Here is a 21,764-nt window from a genome sequence, read left to right as displayed (position 1 = left end):
TGGTGTGTGTTTGCTTTGCTTCCCATTTGCTGGCTTGCTGTTTCTCTAGCACCGCCTTTTCTGTTCTTTCTTACTACTTGTGTGAAAATGAAGAAAGACTTTCAGTCTGTATATATTCATAAATTCCCATGTGGCCTAAATTGTATGCTTCAGCGTTCAGACTTGCATACAGTCTAGAAAACATTGCCCATAAGAGGTGAGATTGCTTCTGCTTTGTCAAATTAAGTACAAAACCCAAAACGTTTCCCTGTTTGAAAAGTAAACTCTAGTCTGGCTGACAGCTTTCTGGCTGATTTTCAAAGCCCTCTCATTTTGTTTCATGTCTCGTGAATGCCTAGACAGTTTAAAAATGCTAAACCTCCCCTCTGAATGGGCAAGTTTTTGAATCCAAATGCAAAGTGCCACCTAGTGGTTAATATATGAATAAAATGTATATATAAACAAAACTTTCCAATCCAAACTCAGTGTTGTACATCTTTATAGATGAGGAAGCACATGTAGGTAAGCAAACTTGTTGCTCAAAGACTGGATATTAGGTAGCAGGATGATGAATGTGGTGGCAATATTTATGTAAGCTGAAAAATAGGAGAAACAGATGTAGTTTATAGTCTGTTGTGTTTTCTTTCATTATGAAATATCTGCAAATAAATCACAAGAATTAAAGACCAAACATTCAAATAAAGTAAGTGATCTTACTGAAACTAGCTAAGAATAGTATCTGCAATATCATCTAGAGGAAAAGGAGGGAAGAGCAATCAAGGAGTGACACCGTGGCCATACTTTGAACGAGTCACTGAACAAAGGTTTTCTAGGAAGACTGATTGTTTCCCTGGATATGCTGTGAATGACAAACCAGAGAAATAAATGATGCAATTAAGAGATTCAAAAGTGATTGTTATATGTAAGGTGCAGGACCATTTTTCTAGACACCACAGAAATAGGGATGACGAACAAGGTTTTTTTGCCTTTGCTAGCTTTATTAACAGGAAAAAGTTGAGGAGCTAAAACAGATCAAGAGCTGGACTGGTTTTATATATGTACATATCAGAAAGGACAAAAACATTCAAGGCTTGAGAATTTATTGAAGCAGAATGTAAACATAGAGACTGAATCCATTAATGAACATTAAAAGAAAGTATATTAAAATACTTTTAGATCCTTAGAATATTTATTTTTAATTATAAAGAAATTTTAATTATAAAGAAAATTGCAGATGTTCCATGAACATCTAATGAAGTTTTATTTAAAATGTGAGATATTTTCTGTATAATTATTGGTAAAATTATGAATAGATCTCAAACCTAAAACCTTATTTAAAGCTAAAAATAAAACTGGCTTGTGTCTTACTTAATTAATATCCTTTGAAGGAAGTGGAAAATGGGTTTATATATGTGGGAGATGGGTAGAATTTCCAGAGAAAAATCAGCTTGCATACTGATTTTATGGAATTCAGCAGTGGTGGATGACAGTCCAGAAATCCTAACATTGAATGAGTTAATGGCTGGCCAGATACTAGTAGAAGGTAAGTGAGTAGAGAGGAGAATATCAAGCTTGATCAAGTTAGGTGTTCTATGTGGGGCAAGAGACACATTTCACATAGCATTTATCACACTTTCATTTTCCAACAGCATAGGTACTTATGGCACTCTTGGCTGCTCTGTAGACACTGGGGAGAAACAATCAATTGTTGCGAGCAATTAATCTGGCCTATTTTCATGTGAGGTGAATCATTCTCTCTCACACTGACAATATTGCATATGTCATTTTAAAAAGATACTACGGGGGTTAAAAAGCAGTATCTACTTGAAGACCTGTGAGACTCAACAAAGTTTCTGGTTGTGCCACATGTTGAATTTCCAAGATTAGTAGGAAATTAATTGCTAGTTTAAAATTTGCACAATTAAGCTCATGCTGTACGACAGAGATATGTTGCGGGGATGGAAGAGACAAATTGATGCAAATGAATTGTATCCCACCTCTGCATATGGGTATTTTTTGCTAAGAGAAGATGTGTAACTGCAATATTGTCAAAAACCTGTAGTAATAAGAGGAGGGTAAAATGAGGAAAGGTGTGATTTGAAAGTCCAGGAAAGCACTGTTTTACTGTTCAAAAGTTGTACTTCTGGCAGCCTCTACCAGCACACCACTAACAACATCATTTCAGTGTTCAGCCCTAGACTGGTTTTCAACAGCACACTGCAGTCATTCAGTGACTATAAATGCCTCCAGGACATTTCAGCAGTTTTCTCAGATTTCCTGTGCCATAATAAATAAGCCTGTAAATATACATAAATTGAGGCTTAATGTTCTTCTTGAATTTCTGATGACAGCCACTCAAGTTTCACTCTCATGATTGTTGATGCATTTGAATGTAGTCTAGATGTATGTAGGAACTACATCTTTTGTATTATTTAATCTACTTGATTTAAGGAGTCTGAAAAAGTATAATTCTTTCCTATGCTGTAGATGCCTGTAAAATCCTAAAAAACTGAGGAAAAACTGAGGTAAAAAAATGCATTTTTCAGAAAACACTAGTGACTTGTAATGTTTCGCATGTCAAAAACTTGTATACTGATTTCTGTCTTGCAAGCTAGCTTTGAAATCTCATACTATTTATGTTGATTAATTTTAGTGGGAAAGGACTTGGACCTCAGTTTGTCTGTATATTATTTCCTGTAATCAGATCTTGAATAAGAGTTTTCTGGGTTGTTTCAGAGAAAACGTGCCAGTGGAGCGTTGAAGTCCATGTTGCTCAGCTGCCTTTTTGCCAAAACATTAGCCCGGTCCATAGAGCAGTGTCAAAAAAATTTACAAAGGCCTCTGAAAAAAGGCCTTTTAGCTCTGACAGGCTGAGAAAATTGGGGCTGTTCATCTTGGAGAAGAGGAGGCTGCATGGAGACCTCATAGCAGACTTCCAGTGTCTGAAGGGGGCTTATAAGGATGCTGGGGAGGGACTCTTCACCTGGGATTGTAGTGATAGGACAAGGGGTAACAGGTATAAACTTAAACAGGGGAGATTTAGGTTAGATATATAAGGAAGATGTTCTTTACTGTGAGGGTGGTGAGGCACTGGAACAGGTTGCCCAGAGAAGTGGCAAATGCTCCATCCCTGGGAGTGTTCAAGGCTAGGTTGGAGAGAGCCTTGGGTGACATGGTTTAGTGTGAGGTTTCCCTGCCCATGGCAGAGGGGTTGGAACCAGATGATATTAAGGTCCTTTCCAGCTCTACCCATTCTATGATTTTATGAAATGTCTGCAGACTACTGCAGCAAATCCACCATTATACAGAGAGTATATTGAACAAAAGGGAAAATTTGTGAAAGTCATCAGCTTTCATGAGTGTCCATGAACACTTTCATGACTCATCTCTGCTCTACTTGTTACTGGAAATGGGCATGAACTAAAAACGTCTGGAGTCGCACGAGATGCTAATTATTCTTGTGTACTCTAGGGCTTGTTTATGCTGGCTCAGGCAGTACATCCATCAAAGCAAAACGGTTTCATTTTGTCACTAGTTCTGAGTGCTGGCAGATGAAGAAAGTAGTTCCTTTGTCTTCCTGATGACATGTATGTTGCATTGTTGATGTTGTTTCTGGCTTGAAATCAGCTGGGAAGGAAGCATGACCTGAATTGGCTGAAGTAAACATTCTTTTACTTTGCATAAGCCCTGGTATTTCATCATAGAGAGTTGGACTTGATTTTGATCCAGTACTGCAACTCAGGAAGCATCTAAACACCTTTAAATTCTGTTGACTTCAAAGGGTATGAAGATGACTTGCTCAGATGCAAACCTCTCAAATTTATATGCAGATAACCAAGTAAACATCATCTTAGAAACATCATTACCAATGCTAAAAGAAAAGCCGCAAGTGCTAGAAGGGAGTAGAAGGCAGACATGTAAAATAGAGTGCAGATAAACTCATGAGTTAATTTGTGAATGTATGAACCAGCTGTGGGGGCAGATACACTAGAAAGATCAAACTCCGCATGATCATCAGGGAAAATAGGAGTGTTTATGGATGTCAAATATATTACACTCTGAGTCAGTTGCTAAAAACACTCATTCAAGAGATAAGGACCAGAAACCTGAAAAGAGTGAATTGTCAATGGGAACAAGAATTTAGCCAACTGTGGAATACAGCTAAAAAGAATGTCACTCTCATAGTTCCTTGTCCTAAGTAAGTCTCCCTTATCCTAAGGTAAGGACGAAGAACTGCCTAGGAGGCAGAGTTACTAAAGGAACCAAAACAATTAGTCCTCTTCAGGTAACTGGAGAATTTGGCAAACTGAGGTTAGTCACAAAGCGATTGATCAAATAAGGATAGGACTGATTAGGGTAAATACAAATACAGAGTGTATAAAGAGGGTTCTGTGGAACTGGTTATTGAATGCAGAATTTACCCCATAGTCCTTGCCTACTCTTCTGTTTTAATCTCCAAACCCTATTTTTGGTACAACACAGAAGCTCCCTCACAGCTATCACACGTAGATGTCTTCCAAAGGACAGCAAGGCCCATAGGAATGTTATGCCAGTGACTCTCCTCATGGTGCAGCCTGGACATACTCCCAGGGCAAATACAGTTGCTGCTCCTGTAACGCATCCTTGTGTTTTCCCTAGTTTACATGTACTTTGAAAGAAACTTTGAAAGTAGGATACTAGACGCTTCACGTAAACAAAAGCTGTCCAAGTTTAATATCACTAATATGGTTTAAGGCAAATATAGAACTTTAAAATATTCCTTTCTCAGCTTCATTTAACTCAGGATTTTGGGCATGACCTTCCTAGCATAGAGTAAATAAATAGTGAATTGCTAAAAAAGATAAATATTCTGAAGAATAGTATTATATACGAATATGAGAAGTTCCTAATCCAGGTTTGATGTTCTCTACTGAAAGGAACAAACTTTTCCTTATACTTTCTATAAACTTATGGAGATAATACTGGTAGGATAAAAGTTTTGTTTCTCCCTTTAGCATTAATTGCAATTTTAAATTTTCAATTGTCAATTGCCTGATTTGAAGATAGAAATATTATAAACACTGTTATTAGTACTACTATAAAACATGCCTATAAAAGTTTATTAGTCCACCTTCCCTTCCTGAAATCAATGTACATAATTCTTTGTTCAAATCTTAGTTATTTAGTTTAGGAGACATGATTTTTTAAGTCCAGACCCATTCCAAAAATTTTCAGGTCACAGAATCATAGGAGCATAGAATGGTTAGGGTCGTGATGTGCTCCTCTTGTATTTGTGATGCTGAGTCCAATGAAATTCTTAAATAGTTATGATGTTCTATCTGCCTATTACTGCAGATAAAAAAAAAAAAATCATTTGCACTGTGGCTAAGAGATTCTCAACATTTTGGAATTTTTAATAATCCATATTAATACTCAGAAGTTGGGGTTTTACATTTTTTGCGCTTTCTTCCCGTGAAAATGACAGTTTTAATGCAATATTTTGCAAACAATATGTTAACTGACCTAAAAATAAGCTTGTTAATCACCAGCCTCCTTTATGATTCCCTTAACATTTTCAAGGAAAATACTGTCTCTGCACCTTTCTTTAACAAGTTTAATCTTTCTTGAACTACTCATCCACAGCTTCCACCAAGTCTTTATAAGGCAGATACAGTAGGGTGATACAGACAATACTGTGTTTTTAAGCCTATTACTGCTGGTTTTGTTTCAGGATGTGTTGGAGTTTGGGATAACATCACCTGCTGGCGTCCTGCAAAGATTGGAGAGACTGTCACTGTCCCTTGCCCAAAAGTATTTAGCCTTTTTTCTGGCAAACCAGGTATTTTATTTTAAGGTGGCTTTTTTTTGCTGGCTTCTCTTTGATATTTTATAATGTACTGTGCTAAAAACGTATTATTAGCAGTTTAATGTTTTTGTTTTTAAAGAATTAACAGATTATTAATAGAGCTGTTAATGATACATCACAAAAAGTCCAAATAATTGTCTTTGTAGTCCCTATGGTGTTTTTTGAATCAGATCCTAAATATGTATTCTAATGTAGGGACTCTCATCAAAGCTGAAGACATTGCTTGCTCTTTTTGACCTGTTTGTGTTAATTATTAATGCATCTGAGCCTGACTGACCTCTTTAACAGTTGTCAGCAGGTCACATGTACTTTGTTCCTTTTGTGCTTTGGAGGGGAGCTCTGATTTGCCTTCATGAGAATAATGAACTAACATTAACACATATTACCTAAAAAATATCACTGTTGCAATTTAAGGTGGTTATTACAAAACCCTTTTTTTCTCCTTTTAGTGGAACTGAAAAGAGCTCATTAGTGTCTCAGATTGCTGAAGTATTTAACTGTTTCAAGTCTTGAATCTTCTGCACCATCTTGTCAATACATCATACTGTTTAACTTTGCACTTTGGCTTGTTAGTGGGGTTTTAAAAATAGATGAGGCACACATGGCATTTCACATAGGTATCTCAGAATGCAGCAGGAAAAATCTTATCTCTGTTGCTGAGGTGAGAAACCTTTGTCATGAAGAGCTGGTGAAAGATGCAAAAATTATCACAGTGATTTAGTTTTGTCTTTGAGGTCTCTGTGGAGAGCTTTTTAACAATATTACTTTTAGCATAGAGGCTAACTTGGGGTATGACTAAAATACCCTTATTCTCAAAACTGTTGATTAAGTCTTGTTCCAGTAAAAAATTAGTAACTAAAACAATGTACAGGATCAGCAAAGATTTTCATTCCTGGAACTGGTGAATCTTGGATTAGTTTATCATGGATAGCCTAAACAGTTTATAGTGGGGAAAGTATGTATAATCTTCACTAGATCTTGTGAAATCTATAAAAGTATTCAAATGACTCAGATGAAGATAGTAAGGTGTTATCATGACACAAGGCAAACTAAAAAATATCAACATTTTAAAGTCTGCATAGAATCAAACTGCTTCTGTTTGCCAGAAGTTAGATCATGTATGCTCTTTCTGGAGTTTGGTCATTTATTTAACAATTTATAGCATCTTTCAAAACGTTTTAACTTTCCTATTAAAAAAGGGCAATAAATATTTAATTCTGAAACCTTCACAATGCTTACAACTCAATCTCACTTGGGCATGGTGTCATTACAACTGAAAAATCACTTCCCTTTTATAGTTTGCTGTAGATTTCCATATACACCTTTTTTATCTTTTTTATAGCTACCTGTTTAATTCTTGCTTGTGGAACTAACACAGCAGTTTTTTAGAGGTACTTCGATTAAGAGGATTTTTTCAATCTTGTATTTCTAAAATTTCAGAGGAGGAAGATAACAAACATCTTGCTTGCTTGTTTCAATTAAGATCTGAATAAGTATCTCAGACCCTTTATAATTTGATTATACACAGGAATATATAATTAATTTATTCACTTGGGTCTTATGGCAGGAAATTATAACTATTGTTAAACAAGAAATCTGACTCTTTATTTAGCCAAATCTGTGGGATATATGTTTAGGCTTCTCAAGGTTTTAAGAGGAATTAAAATTCTACTACAAGATGATCTAGACTGCCTTATTTTTTATAGACATATTCCAAATCACAAGTAGGCTTTTAAATATCAATTTTTTTGATGGACTTCTTAATTTAAATTGGTGTCGTGGACTCCCAGAGGGACAGAGAGGAGAATTGAAAAGAATGCAACTCCCACGGGTTGAGATAAGAACAGTTTAGTAACTAAGGTATAACACAAATCACTACTGCTACCACCAATGATAATAATGATAAAGGAAATAACAAGGGAAGAGAATACAACACCTCACCACCAGCTGACCGATAACTCGCCCCCCCCAGCCCGACCAAGCACCGACCGATACCTCCTCCAACCCTGCAGTCTCCCAGCCCTTCTGGCTAACTCCCAGTTACCTCCTGGGCATGACGTGCTGTGGTATGGAATACCTCTTTGGCTAGCTTGGGTCAGGTGTCCTGTCTCTGCTTCCTCCCGGCTTCCCCTTCTCCCCAGCAGAGCATGAGGCTCACAAAGTCCTTGGCCACACCAAAACATCATTGTTATCAGCTCTGTTCCCAAGCCGAAAGTCAAAACACAGCACTGCACCAGCTACCAAGAAGGAGAAAAATGACTGCTACTGCTGAACCCAGGACAACTGGGAATTTAAAAAAGCAGCTGTTTTCTCATCTTTACAGCTTCTGGAGAGCTGGCTCTTAATTTCTTCAGTGATGGTCAAGGTTATAGTTTAAACATCCCACTCCATGGAATGGTAATAACTTTATGTCAAATGACTTTTTACTGTAAAAGCAGTCCTGTTATCCTGTAATGTTTATTGTGTATTGCACATGATGATGTAAGTATATGGGTATCAGGAAGTTATTCTGTGAATTTTTTTTTGTGTGTCAAGTTGTAGGTTTAAAATGAGGTAGCTGTCTAAAATTCTTAATTGTGTGAAACAATGGTGTAGAAATAAGCAATGTCTTCCATAGAACATTGCCTGTCTTTAAGGCCATTATAGTACTTGCAGTACAAAATACTTCAGCATCTTGAGTACATAGTGTGTTTTTCTTGAGAAACTGGGTTTGACATAATTTGTGGTTCTGTTAACCTACTCCTCTGCTCTGCCTAGTCAGAGAATCGGGAAGTACTTTTAAAGTGAAGATTCTTCAGTGTGTATAAATAGGTTACATTTACTGTAAAAAAAGCCGCATCTATGCCAAATGGCAAAAGCGGTCCTGTTGTTTGAGGAGACACTGTGATTTGAGGTCAAGGCCTTGTTACAAACTAGAAAGATTTGGTTATTGGTTGGTCAGTCATTTATTGGGTATTTACAACTTTCCACTGAAGACTTTATACAAAGAAGAATTTCCAGTAACCAATCAGCAAGCTGAAAATCACAAAGGCTTTAGTTTGGAGTGTATAGAAACACATTTGGTTATTCTTGGCCAAAGCTGATCTGTGACACATAAAATTGTTCTTGTGTGGTGAAAACCAGGCATCCTTAAGTTAGTTACAGACTCCAAACAAAAGCAGTATGTTATTATAGATTTCAGGTATCACAGATATAGAAATTGTGCTAAGAAAGTTAACGGCAAGTTGCTTAAGATTTAGCACTGTAAGTGTAAATTATAATAATTTTAATGGCTATTCTTTATTCTGACATGGGACTCTTTAGTTCTCTCCAATGGAAGCTATTCCATATTGTATGAACATTAGTTTGTATTAATTAGAGTAAGGAGTAGAATCATGGGTTGCCCCATCTCTGAGTGAATTCATCTGGGAAGAGAATCAGCTTCTCTCAGTTCTGACCAAAAAGTCCTTTCTGAAATCAATAAATGCTCAAAATTCCTTTCCAACCATCCTCACACATCTCCTGTACGTTCCTTGGACTACGTTGCTTCAGTGGTTCAAAGAGTGAGATTCAACATGAATATTTATTTCCTCATTCTTCTAACTATCACATAATTTGACCTTTAAGGTGCATTACCAACTCTACCAACATTTGCTGTAGCAGTAATTCATCACCATGACATAATAAAGCTTTTATCACTCTTCAGTAAATGATTTGGTGTTGCTTTCTCAGAAAAGCTTAAAAATTTGGTTAGAACAACTCTCACTTAAATTACTCTTGTATATAATTACTCTACCTACAAATTGTCCCCTTTATAAAGTAAGCTGAAAGGCTTTCCCCTGAATACTTTAGATAAAACAGCAAAATACTTAATGCTTTTGGAGCCGTAACAGAAATAGGTGTTATACCAAGCAGAAGCCTGCCATCACAGCTTGGAATTACTTTTGGTTTTCTCTAATGCGAAAGCAACTCTGAGCACAAGTAAAAGCCAAAATAATATGAGTGAAGAGCACATGAATAAAATGGCTGGGTTGCTCTAGCAGAGTTGGTCAGAAATATGGGATGTTAACTGAGAATGACAAAGTGAAGTTGTCTAAAGTTTTATTGATGAGGAGACTTTAGAATATTACTGATTTTAACTCTCAAATTTTGCTTTACAGGAAACATTAGCAAAAATTGTACAAGTAATGGGTGGTCAGATATTTTTCCTGACATCTTAAGTACTTGTGGATATAATGACTATGAAGATGATTATAAGGTAGGAAAAATACTTCTTCTATTCATGTAGATGCTGGTGTTCAATACAGCTATCAGACATACTCTGCTTCTAAACAATTCCCATTTTCCTCTATCAGAATTAGTGAAAATCTGTAGTAAATTTTGATAGCAGTTGCCATATGCTTGGATTGCGAATGCCATATAAGATACAATCTGAAATGTAGAATTCAGTACCTGTTTGAAGATCAAGGCTATAAACAGTTTGTAATTACAATAATGCATCTCCATTTCTAATACTGCAGTGTTCCTTGGCTTGTGCACAGTATGATCTGCTTTGTGTTCTTTCTAGAAGATTGTTATAACAAATCCTAATACTGAACTAGTCTGTTAATAATACAGGCACCACTTGCTTGCTAGTATGTGTTTAAGTAAAGTAAAATGTATTTATGTAATTGGAATTATTGTAGATGCATATTGGACTTTAAATTACCTTAGGAATTAGAAGTAGCTCAAAAAGCTATCAAGATATCTTAAATACACTATAAATGGAAAAATGAATTTGTTCACTTTGCAGATACTGTATCTTTTTCCTTTTTTGAGGGAAGTACCTTTTTCCATCACATTTTACCTATTTCTTGGTTGTTTTCCTGCTGAAGCTAACAGAGTTAGATTTTGTTTACAAGCAATCACCAGTGTCATTACTTAAAGAATATTCTTTGCCTGTGACTGTTTCAGTGGAACAAGACCATAGTTCTTTTCTAACCATAAGACTGACAAGTCAGAAAGTGGGTAGAGAAGTGCTGGCTTGTCGGAAAGAAGATAGGCTGTTCCTGTGCAAATATTTTTTTTTTTTCATGATTAAAGGATAGACAAGGATTATCAGAATAAAATCTGAAAAGGCAAACGAAAAGCATATGTTTCAATGTGTTTCTTCATGGGAGACAATATAAAAAATACGGGTGTCATTCAGTTGTGAGATGTCTGGAGGCATTTGAGGTTCTGTGTCAGCCAGCTGTTACACAGAAAGATACTCTCTTGATTTTGGATCTTAGTGCTCAGTGGTAGCACCTGAAAACAAAAAATCTTTACTCAACATATATCAGTGTAATTCATTTTTATTTGACATAGAGTTTCAACAGTAAGAGCTAAAAATGAAATCTCAAGGATTTGTATACAAACTATTTTCGACACAAAAATGTCATGCAACAGTATGCTTTGCAGATGATCAAAGTTACAGTAACTAAGGAGATTGTGTTTTAGGTAAGGTGACGAAATGGTTAAGTTTTCTTCTGCATGCACAGTAGAAACTGCGGTGTCAGTTTGGTGCCTGTGTCTTCGCTGCTGAAAGAGTTTCCGTTATAGATCCAGTTAGGTATTTATTCATGGGGTTTTTTTTTTGCCGTCTTTTAGGATATGGACTTGTGTCTTTACTTCAAAGGGGACTTATTTCTATACATATTTTATATTTATTTTTATATATGCGTGCACACAGACATATATATCTTTCCAGATATGCGTCTGTTGGTGCAGTTTTGAATATTCTAGAAAAGGTCTAAATGATAGAGATTGGTGAGCAAATACTGAACGAGCAATTTATTAATAGGTACTGACTTTTTATCTATAAAATGCACTGAATTGGGAAAGCTTATTTAAAAATACCATAAGCGTGTCATCTATTATTTTTCTGCTGAAAGAACTCGTCTGCTTCCACAGGTTGCACTGATTTTGCTCAGAGTTAAAACATTTAATTTTTATTCCATGTCAAGTGGTATGTTAGCAGATTCTATAAAAAGAAACAATTTGCATTATCACATCAAATCTAAACATTTATTTATTTCCAGTGTCTTTCCTATAAGTGAAGTAGCTACCGCTAACCTTCAACATAAAGTTTCAGGTACATCTCAGTTATTCAAACGATTGCTTTTTTTTTTTTGTTTCTGTTGAGCTCATGGCAGCACAATGGCAAAATGTCTAGCTTGAGTTGACATGTTAGAATCACACATCAAGGTGTGTTAACCCAACCCAGGCCTCACTGCAACCTTTCCTTGACGTAATTCGACATCTTCTATCTAGACTGAACAAGCTAGAGGTGTGTGTCCTGGCTGTCTTCAGAGAGTATTAAGCTCTCTGTCAACATTACTAATATATGAGAAGTTGCCTGGAGAATGTAAAGGACTGAAATGTGTCCACTTTATTTAAAATAATGGTTGGATCAGTTAATACAGAGTTGTCTAATTTTAGCATGAATTGGTCCAAGATTTATTAGATCACACAGAAACCCGAATGTATACAAGTCACAGGCTTTGTGATTTGAATGCATAGGGTTATACAAAGACAAAATCATGGAGAGAAAGATCCTCCGGACTTTTAAATGTGGTGATACTCTTGCATCTTGTGCATAAGTAGAAGCATCATCTATGGAAGAAGTATCCCCCTATTTGGCTGGTTTCCTGAAGCACACACTTACTCTTCAGAGACAACCATCCCAGGTGTGCTAGACACTATGCAACACAGATGCTTTACCCAAGACAAGTGGAGTCAAGGCAGTGAGGCCAGGACTGGCAAAAGCACTGTCCTGAATGTCTGTATCTAGCTTTAGAAAACAGATTCATTACTACTGTCTGTGAAGGGGATCACTGCACTAGACTAATGGATTGTTTGTATTGAGTCTAAATTGAATCCTTCCCTCTCAACAAAATGTAGTGCAGGGCAGCCATTTACCAATGCCTTTTCTGTGTGCCTGTAAGTCATGCTATATCTATTGACATTACATTCTGCATTTTTCATTACTTTTTTCTGTGAGATATGATTAAGAGACCAGTATTTCTTAACATAAATACAAAATCATCTTCCATTGACTTCAAGTGAGAAGGACTAGGCCTGAATATAAGCTGATATTCTCTGTTACAGAGCACAGTGTGAATTCTATTTATTAGGTGCAGACTGTCCAAAGATACTGCAGTGAGAATGCTCACATTCACCAATGCACATATGCTGGTGCACACTTACACAGGCAGCTTTGAAGGTTTGTGCATTTAGGAAGTTGTCATCTCTCCCACTGGGGCTAAGGAGCTTTGAATATGAAGATATTCTTACTGACATAATTAAAAATGAATGATGCTACTGTTATTAAGAGATACTTAAGGAAATACTAGTCACATGGTTTTGGGTGATGTTTAGGATTAGGCTGAACTGAAGGAGAAACATGGCAGAAAAGGGCTATCATTAATTACTTGTATAAAGATTATTAAATACCATGAGGAATACCAATTTTATTGTATGTATTTTTAGTAAATTCTATTTTTATCTACACTATTCAAAAAATGTGTAGAAGTGGCTCATAAAAAAGTGAATTGTCCACAATATGTAATCCATCTCTTTATCTGTTTATATTTAGTCTAAGTACTACAGGATTTTAGAAATGTCTACTGTGCTATTAATTTTGCAAAAGGAAAGAGCTAGCTTTCTTTATTCCACTCTATTTGCATCTACTCCTTTCAGTGTTTCTAAAGCACTGAACCCATTTGGTAATCCTGGTTCTGATTTTACATTGTTTGTACAGTGTAAGGTTTTCTGATGATACATTCTTCTAGAATAAATATTTGGATATTATGGATTGTGCTCTGACATATGTACCATGAAAATGATGTAAGATCACAAATAATAATATAGTTGTAAGTAATATCTGTGAATAATACTCTCTTACATACAGCATTTACTGTAAGGGTGGTGAGGCACTGGAATAGGTTGCCCAGGAAAGCTGTGAATGCTCCATCCCTGGCAGTGTTCAAGGTCAGGCTGGACAGAGCCTTGGGTGACATGGTTTAGTGTGAGGTGTCCCTGCCCATGGCAGGGGAATTGGAACTGGATGATCTTAAGGTCCTTTGCAACCATGGCTATTCTATGATTCTATTACAGGAATATCCTAGGATGTTCCTGTCACTTAGGATGATAATGATCGTGAATACTTTAGTAGTGATCAGTTATATTTCTGGTTAAATTCATAAAGAGGTGTGAGTTTTTCTTTTATGTTAAGGGTAACTTCTGGTCAATAGCAAAAGTCCTTTGGACAAAGAAGTGCACCCTGTCTAAACTTTCTTCAGAGCATTTTGCCCTTCAGCACTGACTTACCCTTTCACCCCTAGAGGTCCTTCCAAACCAAGGCTGAGGTTGAAAGATCCACAGGGTACCTGTCAACTTTGCCCAGGAAGCTTCTGTGCTATGTCTGTTATGTAAATATTCGGAAGCCTCCTGTCTCCTGAACTTGGTAAAAACAACATGAAACTAACTTTAAAGGAAACATCAGCAGAAAAGGCTGTCTGTCCTGAGAAAACAAAACACAAGTGTGCTTAAGAATAGATTTTACAAAAAATTGTATTGAAGATCACACTACTTCACAAATTTTCACCAGTCCTGTTTATTTTTGTGTGTGTTTTTCTGTGCCCTTTAAAAACCTGTTAACATTATGTAGCCACAAAAAAAGAAGAAACATCTTTATAGTCTGGAAAGAAGTCTGTAAAAGTTTCTATAAAATTGCTCTGAAAGCTGCTGATGTCTGCTGTGCCTAACCACCGACTGAGTTTAGTTCAGTGGTTGAAATGTGAATGTTTTCCTCAAAACTTTCAAAGTAAATCGTTGGATTTCAGTTTTGGAATCAGTATTGCTCAGATAATCATGTGGATATTTTGCAGAGACCAGCTGTTCTCACTAGTGTTGCAAGGTTTGTTAGACTTGCAGAATATCTCATATCATTTCATATGAATGACTTGAATCAGCTTTGAATGCAGTTAAAAAATCTAAAGGGGTTTTGGTATTCAGTCAGTTGTTCTGTTTTGCTCAATGCATGCCTTCTTTGCACTCATATTAGTCCTGCCAATCTTGAATATTTTAATTAAGTTCAGAAGTTAAAGCTTTTTTGAGATCTGATGAATTACAGTTCACAGAGAATAGTAAGTAAGAAATAAAATATGACCATCTTACATAACAGACATTGCTTTTTATGTGCTGTCAGATTTGGTATTGGTTTGCCTGTTTCTTTTGCAGCAATACAATATAAAGAGTTTGTTTCTAAATGGTACCCTGTAAAATACAAAATAGTGACAAATATTTAATAGCTCTAGCTGAGTCAGTATTGATCTAAAATAATTTCCTGGTTTTCAACTACCTCAACACAATTCAGAATTTAATTATTTGTCTTTCTGGGGGTCATGTATATTAAATAAACATATAAGTTCAGAACACCATTTCCCAACTGATTTGTAGAATCACTAGGAGTTACACAGGTCTTACATGCAAATTAAGCAACTTCTATGTCTTACGTTCATACAGGAAATTTATGCAGCAGTATGATCACATCCTCTTTGATGCTGAGTCTCATAAAGCGCTTGCTGATAAGAAACTGAATTTTTTTCTTGTTTTTGAAAATCATAGTACCTAAATTTAAATAATTATAATTTTATTGTAATGGATTCAAAATGTAGTAGCGCTTACTTAGCTTTGCAATAGTTTGAGAAGCAGGGTTAATTTTTTGATCAGTAGAAAGTTTTAAAACACTTAAGATATCTAATTATTATAATACTATGACAGTAAAGTGGTCTGAAAGAATGAAGTATGTTCATTAGCCACAATATCAAGTGCAGAATAGAAAATAATTAAAAATCTCTGTTGTATGATAAAATAATTTCAATTGCATAATTATTTCGTATTTGCTTCTACTTTGAACAACTTGACCCTATGTTCAGTGTTAAGGTAAAGTCAAAGTACTTTTGACTGGTTAACTGCAATCCTGACTTACACCTCCATATAGCTATTTCATGTTCACCCGTTTGGCAAAGCAGACAGATTCAGTCCTGCTGACACTGACAGCTGTTGTGCTGGACTAAAAGTACGCAGGATTCTTGTTCTGATTTTAGTCAGACTGTTTGTTGTAGGGGCCATGTGTGTGTACAGAATGCCAGAAACATTATCTTAAATAATATGGGTTTTCCGTTGGAAGACAACCTCTTCTATTCTCCCTAGAGGGACAAAGTGACGGGAGTCATTTCACTTGCAGCCTGCCTGACAGTTGTTGTCAAGCTCAGAGCACATGCCTAGAGGCTAAATTAGAGCCACAGTTACACCACTATGTCTGGGCAACTGATGCTTTGTTAGAAAGTTCATGTGGGGTTTCACTTTTTTTCCATCATTAAGAATTCTGAAATCAGATACAAATAAGACAGGTCCAGTTTCAAAAGGTTCAGTCAGTGGCTTATTTTTGAAATAAAATCTAGACAAATTTTTCAAGAGGGTATGGAACGGTAAAAAATATTAAAAAAAAAAGTCAATTTTTTTTCATTGGGCTTGTTTCAAACTGCCGAATGCTGAAATTTAAAATAGACATCTTGGATTTCTTTAATAACGTACTATAAAATCAGTCTGCAGTATTGTCATCTGCAAGATACACTTTAAGAGAAAAGCACAGGGTGTTTTGAACACAAATAATGTCTGGAGTTCACAGCAGCTAGAATTGGAGCTGTACGCATGGTGTGCACTGTGCTCATTTTAGATCTGGTGAGAATGGCAACTCCTTTTGACCAGTGTCTCCCTTTGAATAAGTCTAAATTGCAACAGAAGCAATGCATTAAAAATTCACTAAGGCTCAAACTCTGGCTACCCAAAAACTGCAGTAGTTTTACTGTGTGGTTTTGAAGTAAGCTGCATTGACAAACATAGTATTTAATTTTATTTATGTTTACTTGAATTATGTTGTTTTCTGACTTTGAAAATATACATCATCTGAATGCATACAGAGCTGTATTTACATATTAAAGCCCCTTTCTATTGTGAGAATGGTGCAGATTTCAGCGGCTCTTAGCGCATCTGTTTCTTTACTGTTCAGTACTGGCCTGCATTTTATTCTAACTTAATTGTATTCATGCACTTTATTTTAACTAAACAGGAACTCTGTAATCCTGCACATGGAAAACATCTACAGGAGGGTAAAATTGCTTATCCTAAAATCAACTTTATAGAGATCTCAAAAAAAGTAATTCCTCAAAAAATGACAAAAATACTCAGTTGAATTACATAAACCAGATAAACTGGAGTGTTGTTACTCAGTGAAATGGATTCCAAGAAGAGGGGAAGTAAAAAATATATTGAGTTCAAATTGTTCTTGACATGAAACAACACAGAACATATAAGCAGAATCAAAGCTTTCCCATGGGAACATTGGTCTGACTGCGATTTTCCAGTAATGACTCCGGTCCAGAATCATTTCTATAAACATCTTAGTGCATGCCATATAAAGACTATAGTGACTGTGTATCATTAGATCTGTAAATCAGTTGATACTGTGTTCTTAATATCTGACCATATATATAATAGGTGCTGTGTCTAGGACAGGAACAAGAGGGTGGAAAGATGCAGGAGTAACGTGAATCATTCTGAAATGAAGATGGGCAAAAATAGGGAAAAACTGAGCAAAGGCAGTGCAGACTAAACATAAATATAAATTTAATATACTTGGCACCAAACAATTTATGTATTTTCTAACCAAAAGTTTTCAAGGCAAGACAAAAATTAATGAGAATATACAATATCTCTTTAGATCTGGTATGCTTGGGCCTTTTAAAGGATTACTAACATCATAAAAATACAATAAATAGATGAGAATTATATGATAACAAAAGTAGTGACTGTTTCATAAGCTGCAAACTTGTTGAATTGCAGATAATTGCATCAGAAGAAATGACTGGAAGACACTTGTTCTTACCCTTTCAGAGTAAAAGCCGAATGCAAATCCTTTTACCTTACGCATCAGGTTTTCTTATCTGGTGGGCACTTACTCGGCTGTGTAAGCGTAGGTGTAACATCAGAGCAGGTGCTAGGACAAATTTCTTGGGCCTCAGTCATGTCTGTACCAACAAAGTCAGACACATGAAATTCTTTCCAGTTGTTGACATTCACATTCTTACCACATATTTTAAACCCTGAAAGGCTGAAAATGAACTTGCAAATCCAAATTCTTAAAAGTTAGATATTTATTAGAGATGTAGGTGTCTAATTACTAGTGTGTGGAAACAGGGCTTGATGTTATTGCCTAAACGTAGGTATCAAGTGCCATTTGACCGGCCACAGCCATTCCAGGAAAGAGGTCCTTTGTCACATGTTTTAGATACCCCAGGGCATTGCAAGTAGTGCTAGATGATTAGATTTAAGCGAGTAGGTACAGTTTGCTTATTGTGTCAGTGAAACTTATGTTGACCAAAAGGTGATGTTTGATTCTCTATTTGTTTTTCCTTCATGTATTAATATCAATGATAATAAATATCAATGAGTTGAGGAATTCTGTCCTGACAAGCAGAATACACTTTGTCTGTGATTTAAGATATTTAAGATATTAAATGTAAAGGTGCTGATACAGCTTAACTGAATCATTATATACTACAGTAAGATGTGTAGTATGTTGGCATTTCTGTGTGTTCTACAGCCTGGATTAGTCACTCAGAACCATAAGGACATGCGCCCATAGTATAGTCTTTAAAATCCACTCTCTGCAGTGGATACAGAAACCCTTTATTTGAATTAATAGTGGAGGATGTTATGACTCATTTTTGAGAAATGAATGTTATATTCAGTGTCAGGTAAAAGCTGAGGACTTGAGTAACGAGCTCTCAGAAATGTCAAACATGTTCGAGAATACTTTTCTGTTGTTGAAAGGAAATGTGCAAGTTGAAATTACTTTTTACAGTTGCTGCAATCTTCTATGCTTCATGTAAATACAGGATAAGTAGTCACTAGCAACAGAATTCTGTAATCAAAATTACTAATATCTTTATTGTAAGCTAAATGTTGGGGTTTTTTTACAATTCAAATACATTTAGGATCCCTGCATCAAAATAAGTATTTCTAGTACTGTCAGCTTCCTAATAATTTCTGTGTATCATATGTGTGCAGAGTTCTTTGCAAAAACTGCAGAAAAAGGAGCTCAAGGCTGTTGTGTGTTAACCCTGAGAGGCAGCTCAGCCCCCATGCAGCCACTCACTCACTTCCCCACAGTGGGATAGGGGAGAGAATCAGAAGGGTAAAAGTGAGAAAACTCCTGGGTTTACATAAAGACAGTTTAATAGGTGAAGCCAACACTGCATGCACAAGCAAAACAAAACAAGGAATTAATTCACTGCTTCCCATTGGCAAGGCGGTGTTTAGCCATCTCCAGAAAAGCAGGACTCTGTCACACATAGTAGTGACTTGGCAAGACAAACACCAGAACTCCAAATATCCCCTTCCTCTTCCTTCCCCCAGCTTTTATTGCTGAGCATGGTGTCATACGGTGTGGGATATTCCTTTGGTCCATTGGGGTCAGCTGTCCTGGCTATGCCCCCTATCAACTTCTTGTGCTTCCCCAGCCTCCTCACTGGTGGGGTGGAGTGGGGAGCAGAGGCGGCCTTGTGTAAACACTGCTCAGCAGTAGCTAAATCATCAGTCTGTTATCAACACTGTGTTCATCACAAATCCAGACCAGCACTCTACACAAGCTGCTGTGAAGGAAATCAACTCTATTGCAGCCAAAACCAGGGCAAAGGCCTAACCCCAGTGTCAGCAGTGAGACTCAGCACAGGAGAGTTTTTTAATGAAGCAAGGAGGTTGCAGGAGTAAGACTAATATCTAGCCAGAAGGAATTAATCTTAAATCTGAATGCTTTTCTGTAGCATATACAGAGAAGTATGTACTTCGGTCAGTTTAGTTATCAGTTTAACAGCAAATGTGTTATTTGGCATGTATCAATCTCACTTCTTCGAGTTATTTCTGCTCCTTAGGCAAACCTAGGGCTGTCTTCAGAGCAGATCTTAAAATCGACTCAGAGCACACTTTGGCTGCTCAACAGCAGAAAGGGACCTTATGGCTGCTTTGTGCTTTCTAGCACAATAAATAAGGAAGCTGAATAGGAGGGAAGAAATCATTTCTACTGGGCACTATGAAGGGCCAGGAAACAGTTTACACCAGAAGTCCTGTCTTAAGTGCTTTCCTTTTGAAAGCTATTAAAAAATACAAAGGACAGGAAGCCAGTGGTTACTTTCACATGTTGGGATTTTTTAAGCATCTTGGTATACTATTCCCAGGATAAGAAGGTGGGAAAGGTGTAAAGTTGTCCCTGTGTGCACTCTTCCCAGGTGTTGTGTGCATTGCTTTAGGGTATCTGGGCAGACCCGTGTTTCTGCTTTGCAGTAACATGATGTTCAGCATCATAGTTACTCTTAAAAGTGTGCCTCTGCAAATCATTTCTTTTCCGTGAAAGTGAGCAAGTCTTCCACTCTGTATTTAAACAGCACAAATTTATTGCCATTGTGATTTCTTTTGTAAATGACATTTATCTCCCTCAAGTTTACAGTATTTACATGGTGCATGTTAAGAATTTTTGATTTAGAGGCCATTCAAGCTTCTACTTGTACGCTCAGTAGAAATGTACTCAGTAGAAGAGGGGTCTGCAAATGCCAAGGAGATGGTAACAAATAAAATGTATTGTGGAACTGCTGTGCATGACTGGTAAGCTTTACAGTGTATTTGCAACTCCTGATGTGGACAAGGTCAGGAAATAGAATTCCTTTTTTTCCAGAATACTGTTGATGAGGGGCTGAGACTGCCAGATTGTTTAGTCATTTATCGAAGCATCCTTTATCCATAATTTTGCAGAGCAGGTCAGGTTGAATAAATGAAAGAGGGTACCTGAAGTATTTGTGGTTTCTTGGTGCCATGGGGTGTTGTGATTGCTGCTGAGGTACTGTTTATCACTCTCTTCCCAGCAGATTGCCTGAAGACAGGCTGATGTTGCTTTTGCTATGATAGAAACCAAAAGCAGCATAGGGATGGTCTGCAGTGCTTGTCTTTAGGCACAGGTTTTAGTGCTGCCCAAAAATGAACTGAACTGGGGAGTATAATTTTGTCTTTCTAGCAGGGAATTGAAGGGCAGTTCTCCAGAACTGATTTTGTGTACAATTACATTAAATTTGGGAGGGGAAAAAAAAAAAGGGGGCAAAAAAATTGTATTTGAAAACAATTTTAGAAATGTTATTCAAAAAATATTGGACTACTTAAAGTCCTATTTAGCAAACACAGGATTCATATGGAAAACCAGGATCTTTGAGGGGCATCTGTCTAAGTGCAAGTATTTGTACACTTTGGGTAGCTACACTTGAATTAGTCACTGTAGGGCCTCTTCACTGTCTGTAGAAATATATCCAATGCAGTCTGTGTTGACTGCTTACATAGATACAAGATGTGCTTCCTAGAAGGTCCTATGAAGAGACCCTGCACTGCCTTAAGTATTTATATTTGCAGTGTAGACACACAACAGTAGGTGAAATAGAGCCTACAATTCATGCCCAAAGAGAGTCCCTAGAAACGCAGTGAAGCTCTGCAGATATCTAGTAGACTCTTTATAGAGAGAAGTAAAGTAATACTTCAGGTTTTAACATTTTAAGTAGCCAGGGACACCATTTTTTTTTTTTTAAAGGCAATAGTTTTTCAGAATTTTAAGTGAGGAACTTTCTCATGTTCATTCTAATAACGCTGGAAACTTCATTAAGTCCGTATGATATTTGCTAAGTGAATGTCCAGCAAATTTTATCATGAATCAGGATTACTAAAGTTACCTCTATGTTTGGCCTTTTAAATGCTATAAAAATAAATATATGAAGTTATTTGCTTTTCCTTTTACAATCTTAGTTTAAGTATTGCTTCCTTGCCACTTTTTACAAACACT

The 21,764-nt window shown here is 36.5% G+C and overlaps 1 protein-coding gene across 1 annotated transcript in view; it reads left to right on the top strand.

Annotated features, from left to right (window-relative positions):
* Nucleotides 1-21,764, top strand: part of VIPR2 (vasoactive intestinal peptide receptor 2) — a 53,050-nt gene that overhangs the window by 9,260 nt on the left and 22,026 nt on the right. Inside the window, exons 3-4 of the mRNA XM_062621510.1 lie at nucleotides 5,690-5,797; nucleotides 9,964-10,061. Of these exons, the coding sequence (XP_062477494.1) occupies nucleotides 5,690-5,797; nucleotides 9,964-10,061 (206 nt within the window). The remainder of the gene's footprint in view (nucleotides 1-5,689; nucleotides 5,798-9,963; nucleotides 10,062-21,764) is intronic.

This window comes from Pezoporus occidentalis, unplaced genomic scaffold (genome assembly GCF_034315485.1).
Source record: "Pezoporus occidentalis ecotype Australia unplaced genomic scaffold, CSIRO_AGI_Poc_V1 ctg23, whole genome shotgun sequence".
NCBI classification, from domain to species: Eukaryota; Metazoa; Chordata; class Aves; order Psittaciformes; family Psittacidae; genus Pezoporus; species Pezoporus occidentalis.
This window is presented reverse-complemented; position numbering and strand designations above follow the sequence as displayed.